This window comes from Varanus komodoensis, unplaced genomic scaffold (assembly GCF_004798865.1).
Source record: "Varanus komodoensis strain SLA01 unplaced genomic scaffold, ASM479886v1 scaffold75, whole genome shotgun sequence".
NCBI classification, from domain to species: Eukaryota; Metazoa; Chordata; class Lepidosauria; order Squamata; family Varanidae; genus Varanus; species Varanus komodoensis.
The window spans coordinates 428,563-442,635 of NW_025336416.1; the positions used below are offsets into that span (position 1 = coordinate 428,563).

The following is a 14,073-nucleotide window of genomic DNA, read 5'->3' on the forward strand; positions in this document are numbered from 1 at the left end:
ATGGCAAGGGAAAGCAAATGCAAGATTTGTAGGGGAAAATTGCTTCAGAGTAGGGTTGCTCTGAAACTGAATTTGAGATCTCTACTGGTCTTTTCATGATCGGTGAGCACTTACTTTCAACCTTTACAGTCTACATGGTGTTTTACTGCCAGAAGCGGAAAGGAATTGGGGTGCCTTGAACACCAAAAACATGTTTGGGGGTATTAGGCACTAATACAATTTATTCTGTGAGTATTATGGTACAAAATTCTACAAACTGGCTTCTTCAGAGTCACAACATACTGTTAGAACGTCTTTTAGTTTATTGTAATTGTATCTAATAGCTAACACAGGAATTTGAGTGCTCCTCAGTTTAGAAGCTAAGCAGAGCTGGCAGGGAAATAATGCAGTAATATCTATAAGCATGAACATATACATTTATGAATTGAAAAGATGAATTGAATATTCTGTACTAACTGGCCAGCATTAATATAGTAAACCCGTTCTGTTAGAAAGCAATTGTCTAGATCTGCTTAGAAGGAGGGAGAGAAGAATGGGACAGGTTGACCCTTAAAGTCTTCCTTTTCCCCCATAACAGCAGAAGATTCTTGGGCTCCCCCTCCCCCGTGTATTTAAGCTAATGAAGTATATCAGTAAACAAGTGCCAATAGGAGCATAAGAAATGCTCTGCAGCTTTCCATGGGGTGCCTATGGATAGCCCACGAGCAGGGCACGAGCATGCCAACTCTCTCCCATTCATGTTCCCCCGGCAACTGGTATTGAGAGGCATACCCATTCATACAACCTGAACATCAGCCATGGTCGAAAACTTTATTTATTTATTTATTGAATTCCCATCTCCCCCATCCACTTGCAATTGCAAGGTGACTTTCACCCTGCTTACCCTCACAGTGCGAGGCTTTGGGAGGGTTGCTGAGCCAGGGTCTCCAAGGAACCACTCTGGCCGAGTGTGGGCCTCTTTGGTGATGGTGAGATGGGAAGTAAGAGAGGATGCCAGGGATGCTTACAGCAAGAGAGTCACTGCAGCCTCTAGAAGGGAAGTCATATGCATGTATAGGTCTAAAGTAGGAAGGATGTATGTGCCCCTAGTGGAATCATGACTTTTCAGATGTTTAGCACCAAGATCCCACACAGGTTTATGCGTGCTTTCAGCTAAACACACAAGCCCCCTTTAAGTCTTTCACTGAGCATGAGGGGACGCTTGTTATGGGCATGTAACCTCACATCCCCACTGTACCCCTACTTGTGTTGGAAGTGAATGCCTGCACAGGGCCAGGATTGGTTTTGCTCCTTCCAAATGCCTTGGAAGAACAGAGAGACATTTTCAGGCATCGCTAGTTTCCTAAAGAATCTGATTAACCCATTTATGCAAAGCATGCTTTTTAATAAGTATAATCCCCATGATACCACCCATACATTTGAAACCCTGGTACTATAAGTTAGGACTGTAAACTTCCCTTGTTTTCCTTGAACTGATTAACTCAAGGGGTTGATGTGTATACTGAGAAAAGAAAGTGCCATTCATCAAATTAATCCTGTTTCGACAGATTTGTTATACCCTGTACTACTTTAGATATCGTTTCAATGCCATGAATGTGTTTCTAGCTGTGAAGGCTGTATTAAGGTTAATGGACATTGCACGGCAAGATTGATACTTTGCAGCAAATTTACCTCTCTGCAGGTAACCACTGTTCTGTGAAACAGTTTGATGTACCTTGAGAATAAGATGTGCTATATTAAAATGCAGCTTTTTGCCCCTCCCCTTAGAAAGCTGTAACTTCTTAGTATTTATAAGGTTTTTCTATCCGTTTTAATGACATCGTGGTTCCATTAATTTCTGCGAAAAATCAAGTTATTCACATAAACTTCAGAACACCTGCTTTGTTTAGGTCTGTTGCTGCTGCTCTTCCTGCTCTTCTAAGTTTTCTATCAAAGCAAGTAGGGGCATACAAAGCAGATTATGTCGTGAAATGTCATATGACTCAGGTCTTAAGTGATTCATCAGCACTGATGGCAGCCATCCCCAACCTATTAGCAACCATGACCAGTGATGAGGACTGTTGGGCATTGTAATCCACAACACTGGAAGGACACCAGATTGGGGAAAGGCTGGGTCTCAAGAAAATTCAACCTCCAGATCATCTTCTAATGATAAAAGGCTGCCTAAGAAAACATTTCTACCAAGGCAGAGGGAATAAGCATAGCCACTTCAGGGTCCGGACCAAGCTGAACTCATGAGATGATTTTGAAAACATTCTAAGTTATTCCAGGAGACAGCTAAAAGGCACTATTTCTCTTGGGTTTGCTAAGAATTCCAGCCTGGGTAGGAATAAAGTTTAAGATGCTCAAGTGCAGAATTAACCTTGCTAAGAGGCTTGCTTTGTCCTGCCTTTCTGTTCTGTGGTTCCATTGGTTAACTTTGGACTTTTATGGTTTGCAACACATTTTCAAGTGGTTCTAGATTTATCATTGATTTGTTAAATTTATATCCTTCCTTTTTCCTTTCAAGGCTCTCAAGACGGCTTACATCATTCTCCTCCTCCTCTCCCTTTTATCCTCAAAGCAACGATCCTGCAAGGTGGATTAGGCTAAGAGTCTGTGACTAGCCCAGAGTTTCTGAGTGAGCGCCATGGTTGAAAAGGGATTCGAACCTGGAGACTCCATATACCCAGCCCAGCACACTCACCACCGCACCAACACTGGCTCTCTTGAAGCAGTGTTTGCTTTTGGTTCGTAGTGCTTCCAAGGAAAATGGTGTCAAGTGGAGAGAATTATGCTTGGTTCCTAGACTGAGCCGAATCCTCACCAGAACCCCTGAGAACATATGCAGACAGTGACTTTCCGCTTCCTTTTTAAACATATGCATGCAACACATGCAATTTGACAAATGTTAAAGCTCCCCCCCCCACCCCCGCTTTTCCATACCTGCTCAATCACTACTCCTAGGCCATGATTCGATACCACACATTCCAAAGTTGCCAGAATCAGTTGTGACCTGCTGCAGTATTTTACAAATTTCCGGGTGGAAACTAACTATTTCCCTGCTTTATTATGTGTTTTGGAGTGGGGCTATTCTGTATGGTGGGGGGCCCAGGTTATGAGGATAGTGAGCAGAATGGCAGTGACAGACAGGCTATTAGAAGAGAACGAGGCAAACAGAACACCACTCTCCCTTCCTATTAGTTCTTCTGCCAGCTAAGGTTCTAGAGCTTGTGGTGGTGGTGCCTCCCCTTCCCCCACCTGTTCCCCGTTCAAAATAGTACTTTTGAATGCCAGTAAATAGTAATATCATGGCATCACAGAATCTGGGATTATTGAACTCCTGGACATAATTATTTCTAGGGCACATTTACTTTTATCTGGATGAGGGAATTTACTGAGGCTGTAGACTCTTTCATCTTCTTCGGATCTATAGTGAAACAGTTATATGACTGCTTCAATGTTAGCCAAGTTCCCCGTCAATCTCAAGGGCCTGGATGAGTGGAGCAGTAAAATGTGGCCATGTTATTAATAGTTCAGAGGGGAGGATATAATACTTGCATCAGTACAGAAAGAGGCGGTGCTGGGAAATCAAATGGCCTCCATGTTCACCCACATGCAGACGTGCTTGGATGAATTTATTTTCACTCACTACTGTATTAACACCAGAAGCAGAATAATCACAAGAATGTCACATGTGCAGGTGGCACAGTATCAGCTTTTGCCTTTGTTTTCTTTGGAAATGTAAGTGAAGAGAGGTGACTGTATAATCTTTGAGATCTTTCTGCTGGCTTTCCCAAAGATGCTTGCATTATTTACATCAAGCCAGTGCGGCCCGAGTAGCAATTACACACAGGGGAACTGGTCAAAAGGTAATTCTTCGCAGGGATGGCAGACTTCGGCTGCAGTCATATACCCGTGCGTCAGGGAGTAAGTCCCACTCAACCGGACGAATACCTGTGCAGACATGTACAGCAGTGTGCTGCTAGAAACACGTGTGATTATTGTTGTGTGCGCGTGCACTGGCGAGAGTCCCAGGCACACACGAGAAGCTGACCATTTGGTGTGACTGCTAGCTCAGAGTCTGAGGATGTGGGGAGCTGGCTGAACCACATGAGGCTCAGAGCTGAAACGCTGTCGCAATGGACAGGCCTGTGCCTACAGACCCAGTCTGTCAGTACCAGTCTGAGCCTGCTCAAGGACACCCATGGAGCCCAGTCTGTGTGCCTGTGGGAATGAAGGAGAAGATTGACATAAGCATCCAGAGGGAGGAGATTTGGCAATTGGGTAGTCTCTGGGATGGAGAGCACCCACCTCCTGAGGAGTTGGACCCAGGGCCCATCAGTACAGCCACAGGCTGGCCCAACTGGGGACTCAGAGTGCAGAATGCAGGCATGCCCGGTTCCACAGCGCCCCTCCCGAGTGCAGAATGCAGGCATGCCCGGTTCCACAGCGCCCCTCCCTCCAGAGACAGGCCCTGAAGGGTTCATAAGCAAAGCTTTGGGTGAGGTGCGGGGGGCAGAGAGGGTTCAACTTCTTGCTTTGTGTATTCTCAGATACTAGTGTTTGCTTAGAGACTTCTGTGTAGAATAAAGACGCTTACAAGAAGTCTTGGAGAGTCTGTCTTGCTGGGGAGGGAACACCTAGCTCACGGCAGCTTGAACCCTCTCTGCCCCCCTTTACCCAAAGCTGGTTTCTCTAATGTGTCTCTTGTTGTGTAAGATGTCCCATAGAATCATTGATTAATGTAATTGTTTTTCAGGAAAATTGGGGAAGATTTATGTAGGAATTGTTAAAAAAAGAATTCATTGTATGGCTCAAGGTACAGAATTATGTTGGAGAAAGAAAAAGTTGGCTGATCAATTGTACTGAATTGTGAATTACAGCCTGCCAGACATGTATTGTCCTCAGTTAAGGGCTTAATATATCTCCTGTTTTTATCACTTGCCTGGCGCTTTTCAGGAATTTACTATGTTAAAGTGCATGGATGATGGGCTACATCCGCCTTGATGCATCACAAGTTGGGCTGATCTGTCTTAGAATTATTTCTTCTGGCTTGGGAGATAAAACTACTTAATCAGTTTGACGATCAGCCGCCTATTGCAGTATAGAAAAAATGAGATTTAATTGTGTTTAATATTACTTTTCTAGACTCTGGAAGCTATCTTGAATTTCAAATATTCTGGAGGTCCAGGGCATGCCGATGGATATTACAGGAACTTGTCGCTGGGGCTTCATGCAGAGGTTGAACCATCGGTCTTCTTTACACGTGTCAGTACCCTGCCTGCAACGAGGTATGTCGCTGGGGTCTTTTCAGTGTTATCTGATCGAGACTGGCATTTTTTCCTGTAAGCATATGGAAGATTAATACAATAACCATGAAGATCAAAATTATACTGAAGCATCAGCTTAACTCCTTCAAAAAGCAGAAGTAGATTGGCCTTCCCCTTCTTGCCCTTATGCTCCAGAACCCCAGACAGTCTCTTTGCAGAGCAGTTCTTTATTGGCACTCCACAGCTACAAGAAAAAGGAACTGTAAAAGCTCTCCAGTAAGCTGGAAGAAAATCATTTGTGCATACTAAGAATGATTGCTTAGCCCAGACTAGGAACTTCTCTCCAAAGCCCTTTCCTTTCAGTACCTCTGGGGCTCTCTACCCTCGGGGTGGCTCCCACTGTTGAGGGGCCACCTGGCAAGATTGGTGCAAGCCTTCTCACTGGGCAGTGCATCTCTTCTGATGCCCCATCGTGGGGCAGGGATCGGGCAAGGCAATGGCTCCTCCTCCTCTTCTTCAACCCTTCCTCTCTTCCACAACATTCCCGCTCTCCTGGTCGGTGTGGCAACCCTTGGGCAGTGATCTTGAGAGTGTTTCGAAGGCCTGTGCCTCTGGCTCGTCTCCCAAAAGCTCTCATCTCCACTGTCTCAAGGTCCCCTTCTTCTTCAGATTCCCTGCCCTGCTGACCATGAAATACCCACCAAGAGTGGCATTTGGTTTTATTCAATACAATTACTTTACTTCTAAGTGAGAAATATGTTGCTGCTCCATGTTCTTAAAGATTCTTGATTGCAGCTACTGTATTCAGCTAACGACTGATCAGAATTTTTCAAACATCAGGCAGAAACAGTTCTATTGTAGTTTCTTTTAATTTTTGCCCCAAATAAGCTTAATCTAACTTGAAGGACCATGGAAATGCATCTCTTTTTACATAGCTTTCATTCAGTTTAATGGGGCTTTGCTCAGGAGAACTGCTAGATGGATTGTGACCAAGACCTTCAAGCACATTCTTCTAAGAATGCCTGTAACTTCCTGGCCCCGGAAGCTTCCACCAAGCCAGCACAGAGTAAGAGGAGCAGTGGAAGCCATCTCTGTTTTTTGCTAGAAAGGCAATTCCTTCCTCTCCTGCAGCTTCTCTTCCGCCTTTGTTGCTCTACAAGGTCACTTTCCTCATCTCAGAGAATACACAATGTGGCTCTTTCTGCACCAGCTGTGAGGGAGAACAGAGCTCAAATTCTGAGGTCGAAGCGCAGGTCTCTGGCCTCAACTCGTAAGAATCTGAAAATTCTTGAGGCTGCCCAGATGCCGTCTAGGAGCCATAGGATCACTCCCTCTGCGCCTGTATATTTTGTTACATGTAATACGCTCAACACATTTGGCAAGCTTTGGATGAAACCCAGCCAGTATTAAGCACTGTTAAGTGTCATTAATTTAAGTGGGGACAAGTTAGGCATGTAATTAATTCAGCCATGCATATAAATGATTGATGCAACTCTCTTTTATTGCCTGTCCTATCATTAGGCAGAATAAGGTAGTCACTTAAGGCAATGGCAGCTGCGGGATTGGGGAATGGGGCTGCCATGTCTTAGGACAAAGTATGTGTTACATGTGGCTTGCCTTGAATTTCCTTAGTTAGCCAACCGCCCTGAGCTACAGTGGAGGATTCTGGCCTGTGGCCAAGTGTTGCAACCTGATTCAGCAATCAGTTTGGTCAGTTGCTGCCCATGGAAAGTAGGTGAGGAAACAGGCCAGCCCTGCTCTCTCAGGCTAGATTTTTCCCATTGTTTGTTCATGTTCATGTTCCCTTCTTTCCTGTGCTGCTGCTGTGCCAGAGAAGAAAGAAAGAGAGGATAAACCTTACGCACAGGCAATGCTATCCGCTCCATCAGCGGTCTAAGAATTCTATTTTGCCATGTCTATCATACAGAAATGCATTAAATGGGCAGTGAAATGATCATTCTATTATCTTTTGAGGTGATCTTCTTATTTTATTGCAGTGACCAAGTGAATCCCAAGTTGCTCTAACCAGCCCTAAAAGTTGGCCAATATATACTGCCTCTCTAACTGATCAGGTGTAAATAATTTGTTTACTAGTATAAAGAATATTGTTGTTACATGCTATCAAGTCACCTGGAACTTAGGGCAACTCTTGTGGCTTTCTTTATGGAAGCACTCCATCTCATAGTTGGTCTTCCTCCTCTGCTTCCTCCCTAGCCTTTTCATGTCTTTCTCCAGTGTGTCTTGCTGCCTCATGATGTGCTTTGAAGTACGACAGCTTTGGCTTTGCCGTGTTTGCTTCCTGGTTTGATTTGCTCTAGGATCCACGTGCCCATCTTTCTGTGGATTCAGGATATTCACAAAGCTGTCCTCCAGCACCATGTTTTGATCACATCAAATTTCTTCCTTCACTTTTCTTCATTGTCCAGTCTTTTCTTTACCCATATATGGTGATCAGGAATACAACAGTGTGGATGGTTTTGCCCTTGGTCTTCAGTGGGACATCCTTATACTGGATAATCTTATCTAATTCCTTCATTGCTCCTCTTCCAAGTCTCAGTATTCTTTGAATTTTTTGGTTGTAATCTCTGTTTAAATTGATGACCGACTGATCCACGGATGCCGAATGTTTCACAATTGCAATTTCTTCATTGTTACCAGTAAAGTTGTATAATTTCTTCTGGAGTCATGATTTTTGTTTTCCTAAAGTTCAGCTGCAGTTCTGCTTTTGCATGTCCTTCTTTCACTTCCACCAGGAGTCTTTTCAATTTATTGCTGCTTTCTGCCAGTAATCTGGTATTGTCTGTGTATCTTAAATTATTGATGTATCTGCTGGAAATTTTCATTCCTCCTTTCTCTGGCCAGCTTTCCTTGTATGTTCTATGTGCAGATTGAACAGATAGGGAGATAAAATGCATGGTTTGTGACCTTTGCCCATGAGAAACCATTCTGTTTCTACATATTCTGCCTTCACAGTAGCTTGTTTTCCATGATACAGGTATGCATGATACGGGTATGCATCTGTGTCACGAGCACTGGGTGCTGAGCTATACCCATTTTCTTCAGATTCATCTACAGTTTCTCATCATCCACATAGTCCAACGGTTTTGCTGCAATCTGTCAAACATAGACTGAGCTTCTTTAGAAATCTTTGGCACACTGCAGTAGCCAAAGCATGTTTACAATGTGAGATTGAGTGCCTCTTCCTTTTCAGAATCCCATTTGAACATGGGCATTTCTGGCTCTACATAGGGTAAAATTTTTAGTTGCAACACCTTGACCATCACTTTGCTTGCATGGAAAATCAACGCAGTGATCCTACAGTTTGCTGCACTCTGGTACATCTCTTTTCTTGGGGATTGCAGTGTATACTGAACGTTGCCAGCCTGTGATTCATTGCTTGTTATCCATATGTGTTGGCATATTCTTATTAGGATTTGTGCTGACTGACTAGGTTCAGACAATACAAGCCATGGTGCGTTTTTCTGTTGTTGTCTGTTGTGTTGTCTGAACAGTTGTTGTCTGTTGTGTTGTCTGGTATTTTTTATTTAACGGATTTATGTCCTACCCTTTTTCTTACAATGAACTCAAAAGCAGTTTCTATCACTTTCCTTCTCCTGCTCTCAGTCTTATCCCCACAACAGCAACCCTGTGAGGTAGGTTGGGCTGAGTATCCATGACTGGCCCAAGATCACTCACTTGGTTCCATAGCTGAGCAGGGACTAGAAAACAGATCATCTGAGTAGCCACCCTGTGCCCTTAACCTCTACCCCACACTGGCTATTGAACATTTGCTCTTTAGCAACCATGATAAGAAACAACAGTACGTTTTATGGTTTCTGTGTACCACCATGGCCTGTTGTGTTGTTTGAAACCAGGATAATGGTTTCCATGGTCCTGGTATGCAACTACTAATGAATCCTCTGGAAAGAATGGCAATTGCAGCCATCTGGCCTCTGTGTATAGATCAGTGAGGAAGAGGGAGGTGACATAGACAGGGAGTGATGCACTTGGAAGTGAATTTCAGGTGCAGTGGCTGATGGGATACATGCCAACAGTGGGATGACTGAGCGGGAAGGATGGAAACCATGATAAAATAGAAACCACTTGATATTCTGCTGTGTAGATCATGGTAAAAAACTGAGATCCATGGTGACCTGGCAGGTTGCTTGTTGTATTGTATACTCTTCAGCTTCTGTATAGACTGAAGTGCCTAATCCGGTCTACTCTTGGAAGCTATGCAAGGCTTGGTTAGAATCTGGATGGGTGACTTGAATTCTATGATTATTGTAAACTGTTGAGAGAGCTTTGGCTGTGGGCAGCATAAAATGTGATGGTGAATTGCTGAAAAGTTGTAGGTTTCTGACCTTATTTCTGCTTTTGCTTCTCACCTGTTCGAATCAATTGTGTTTCTTCTATCATCCCTCTAGGTTTTTTCTTTCTTTTTGCTACAGGAATTGTCTTCTTGCATTCTTTCCTAATAATGCCTCTGGTTTCCATCTACAGTTCTTCTGGTTCACAGTCAATTGAATTCAGTAATGCAAATCTGTTCTTTATGCTCTTTATTTGTTTCAGAATGGATTTCAGTCAAAGTTAACACTTCCATGGAGTCTGGTAGACTTATATTTTATATAATGCATAGTATCCTGGATAAATTCCAGCATTTATCAAACCACTTAGTAAGATTAAAGTAGCAGCCTTATGTATGAAGGCCTACACCTCCCAGCATGTCCCAGTGAACATGCTTTTTCTGTCTAGGCATGCATAAACTTGTACCCTAATTGTATTGCTACCCTGATAGCAATTAAGGCACAAGTATGTTGAAGTGATAAGCTTTCTGAAAGCCTGCCACAGATTGTCCCTTCTAAAACACTGGGAACAACTATCAGTATCAAACATAGCTCTGGCTATGTGTATAGGAAAACAACATATCACTGCTTTGGAGTATGGCTTCATTCGTATAAATTTGTGTTAAGGTTAAGTGGTTTGTCAGAGGCAAATCCATTGGTGAACTGGGTTTCGAAATATAATGGGTGAATACATATTTAGGCACAGAGTATATTTCCAGATCTTTTAAAGACATTCCTGGTTTTTGGTTTTTCAAAATGTATGTTTGTTGTGCAAACACTGATGCCATTTTATCCTCAAATGTTTCGTATTTTTATATTGTCTGTTAAATTTTTCTGGTTCTGGTGATCAACAATACTCTTGCTTTTCACTTGTGATGCCTTATATTTATTTGCCATCATCAGTACAAATTGTATCTCATTCATATAGTTCGTTCATACAAAAAAAGCAGGAATTTATTTGTCTGTGCATTTTGAATATGTGTCATTGAAAAAACAACTTGTTTTTTGGTTATGGATCCACTGTCTAGAGCAGACATTCATTGTCCTGAATGATGTAAATTATTAAACAAAAGTTTGCACTTTGGCTTTCTTATTTTAGTCTATACTTTCAAAACTGGACATACAGCTTTGCTTTAGTGTATTTACAATGTTTGTTCTGCCTTTCCATATCAACCTTCAAAAGAATTGTATAAATAACATAATAGTCTTTATGAGAGAGTGGTTATTTATTGGGGAAAATAACTAACTACATTGCTAGTTTTGAAAAGGCTATGTCAGAAAATATTTGTCTACATCCCTACCATATTGTTTCTCTCTTAACACAGATGCATGCACTTCTCTATCTGTCTTATAAGTACTGTATTTGCACTTTGTCTAGTTTAATCTGTCTTCACCATTATTTTCCCATTATGTTTCCCCCTTTAGCTCTGTCTTATCTGTAATACAATTCAATGGACAAGTTAGACTGTGTCTAGTTCCTGACATGGGTCATCCACTAAAGGTGACCAAAGCTGTTTCTGTCCCTTAACCAGGTCTGAAGCCAGATTGAAGCAGATTTAGATATTCACTCATCCAGGAATCCCTGGAATTGGGAGACCACCCAATGCTCTTAATTCCTTGCCCAAAAATGGGATATTGGAGACTGCCCGATAGTTGTTCAACACCGTGGGATCCAGGGAGGCCTCACCACTGCCTCTTTCAGGCAGATTGGAACTGTGCCTTGTCTAATCCCACAGCATACCCACTCAAGCAGTCCTCAACTCCAGCTGCTTTAACGAGTCAGGAAGGGCAAGGATCCAGAATGCATGTTGTGGCTCTCACTTCTCCAACAAACCTGTCCACATCCTCAAGTTGTACAAATTGAAGAGTGTCCAATAATGCTAGACAAGCAGGAACCAAATTTACATCCCCTGGGAATGTGTCAAGAACAGCATCCAAGTTAGAGTGAATCTGAGCAACTTCATCTGCAAATTGTGGAATAGCAAATATCCTGGAAGACGGAGATAAGATACAGGGTGGTCTGAATGGGTTAGAATGCTGGGCAGAGAACAACAGAATAAAATTCAATAGAGGCAAATGCCAAGTCCTCCACGTAGGAAAAAGAAACCAAATGGTTTGCTACTAAATGGGGGATACTTGGCTCAACGGTACTGCAAATGAGAAGGATCTTGAGATTGTTGAAGATCACAAGCTAAATATGAGCCAACAATGGGGATCTTTTTGTGACTTGTAGGCATGTGAGGGGATGTCATGTGGAGGAGGGCCATGATCTGTTCTTCCCTGCGGTGAAGGGCAGGACATGTTTCAGTGGGACAAAGCTCAAAGAACCGGGCTTCAGGTTGGATGTCAGGAAGTACTTCCTGACAGGACTGCTAGGATATGGGATGGCCTTTCAAGGGAGGCAGTTGAGGCCCCATCAGTGAGGGTGTTCAAGGAAAGATTGGACAACTACATGTTGGGGATTAATGTGAGCAAAGCTGGCTGGAGGCGGGGGTCAGACTAGATGGCCCGGGAGACCCTTTCTGATCCGCTCAGTTTCTGTTTCTAATGTGATGCCCCTGCAAAAAGGACAAACACAATTTTGGGCTGCATTAACAGAAATATCACTTCCAGAACATGTACTGGTCTCCCTATACTCAGCACTAGTCAGACCTCACCTAGAGTACTGTATCCAGTTCTGGGCACTTAAGTTTAAAACAGATGCAGAAAAGATAGAAAGGGTACAGAGGAGGGCAACAAGGATCATTCAGGGACTAGGGGCAAAGCCTATGAGGAAGGACTGACAGAACTAGACATGTTTAGTCTCAAGAAGAGAAGGGTGAGGGGTAATTATGGTAACACTCTTCAAGTACCTGAAAGGCTGTCACAAAGAGAAAGGACAAGATCTCTTTTTGTTCATTCCAGAGTGCAGGACACGGAATAATGGCCTTAAGTTAAAAGAAACCAGATTTAGACTAGACATCAGGAAGAACTTCCTGACTGTCAGAGAAGCACAACAATGGAACTTATTACCTGGGAAGGCTGTGGCCTGTCCCTCACTGGAGACATTCAGAAAGTCTCTGGACAGTCATCTGAGTGGCTGAGTGGCCCAATGGCCTTCTGACCCCTTCCAACTCTGCTGTTCTATTCTTCTTCTGTATTTAACCACACAACAACCTTGTGAGGTAGACAAGCTGACATTCAGTCACCCAGTGAGTTTCATGTGCCAGCACGGACTTGAACCCAGGTCTCCTGAGTCCCAGTCTGACACTAAATCAGCACAGCACACCACCTCTCAATGTGTATGGTTCATATATAATGAAATAGAACATTTTTTGCCCACTGAGGGGAAAAATCATAGAATTCAGCAGCCTCTTTTCATGGCAAAGGCCCAACAAATCTGCCTCTTCCAAACTGAAGTAGGTTGTCATTTGGTTCAGTGAAATTTTATGAGTTTCTATTTTAGTGTTACTAATGAATAAAGCAATAGCACTTGTCTCTCTCATCTCATCTCCTCTTCTCTCCTATATTGAATTTAGTATTCCCCCCATGATAAATGTTTTATACATCCATGTGCTTATGGAAAGTTTTTCAGTGATTAAAGATTTTATGAAGTTATGATAGCAGTGCCATAGATTTTCATTCTTCAGGGGGTTGTGCTTTCTGAAAATGAGTAACCTATAAAATGTCAGACATGGGCATGTTCTTGGCTTCCTTTGTGACAGAGATGTATATTAAGGCTTGACATAGAATTGTATGCTCCATTATCCAAAACTAAGCTATTTACATCTCAGCACCACATGCATGACAATATCCATGTACACTGTGCCTTAATGAATCTGCAGTTAATGCCATCACATTGTTGCAAACCCTAATATATTAAAACCCTCACCTAAATGTCTACATCCCAATCTCTACTATGGTTATTGCGAAGACAACAAGCTGATTATTAAAGCATGAATCTCCCAGATGAAATGTTCTTCATATTGTATGTTCTTGGGGACAGGGTACCAGGGGCTTAACTATTTTGCACAGTGACAAGAACAGGACTGCAAAAATGTAACACATGTTTGCAATAGAAAGAGAGGTGCTGCAAATTGCTATCTTAAAAAAGAATTCTACCCTTGCAGCTTGGAAACAAATCTCTTCCTACAAAGTACTGATTGTAAATACAGGCAGTCCCCAAGTTACGAACATCCAAGTTACAAACAGCCTATACTTATGAACAAACTGCCATAAAGCCTATTTACTGAAGGAAATGGTCATTACTACAGGGAGACAGGAAGTGAAATGGCAGAGAGGGAGGCCTCCAAAGCAGGCCTTTTTCCCCAATCAGGGAAATCTCTCCAGCATTTTCTTCCTGGTGAGTTTGGGCGGGGCGGGGGGGGTCCTACATTCATATTTTTTCCACTTTCACAGAGGCCCAGTGCCCCTGACCCCTTCAAATATGGAGGACCAACTATAAATGATCCAACGTACATACAAATTTGACTTAA

General features: G+C 42.8%; 1 protein-coding gene across 3 annotated transcripts in view; it reads left to right on the forward strand.

Annotated features, from left to right (window-relative positions):
- The window catches only part of TRAPPC9 (trafficking protein particle complex subunit 9), a 310,144-nt gene that overhangs the window by 88,618 nt on the left and 207,453 nt on the right, over positions 1 to 14,073 (forward strand). For all 3 annotated transcript variants that reach the window (XM_044452875.1, XM_044452874.1, XM_044452876.1), the window contains exon 18: positions 5,131 to 5,273. In XM_044452875.1, coding sequence (XP_044308810.1) covers positions 5,131 to 5,273 — 143 coding nt within the window. The remainder of the gene's footprint in view (positions 1 to 5,130; positions 5,274 to 14,073) is intronic.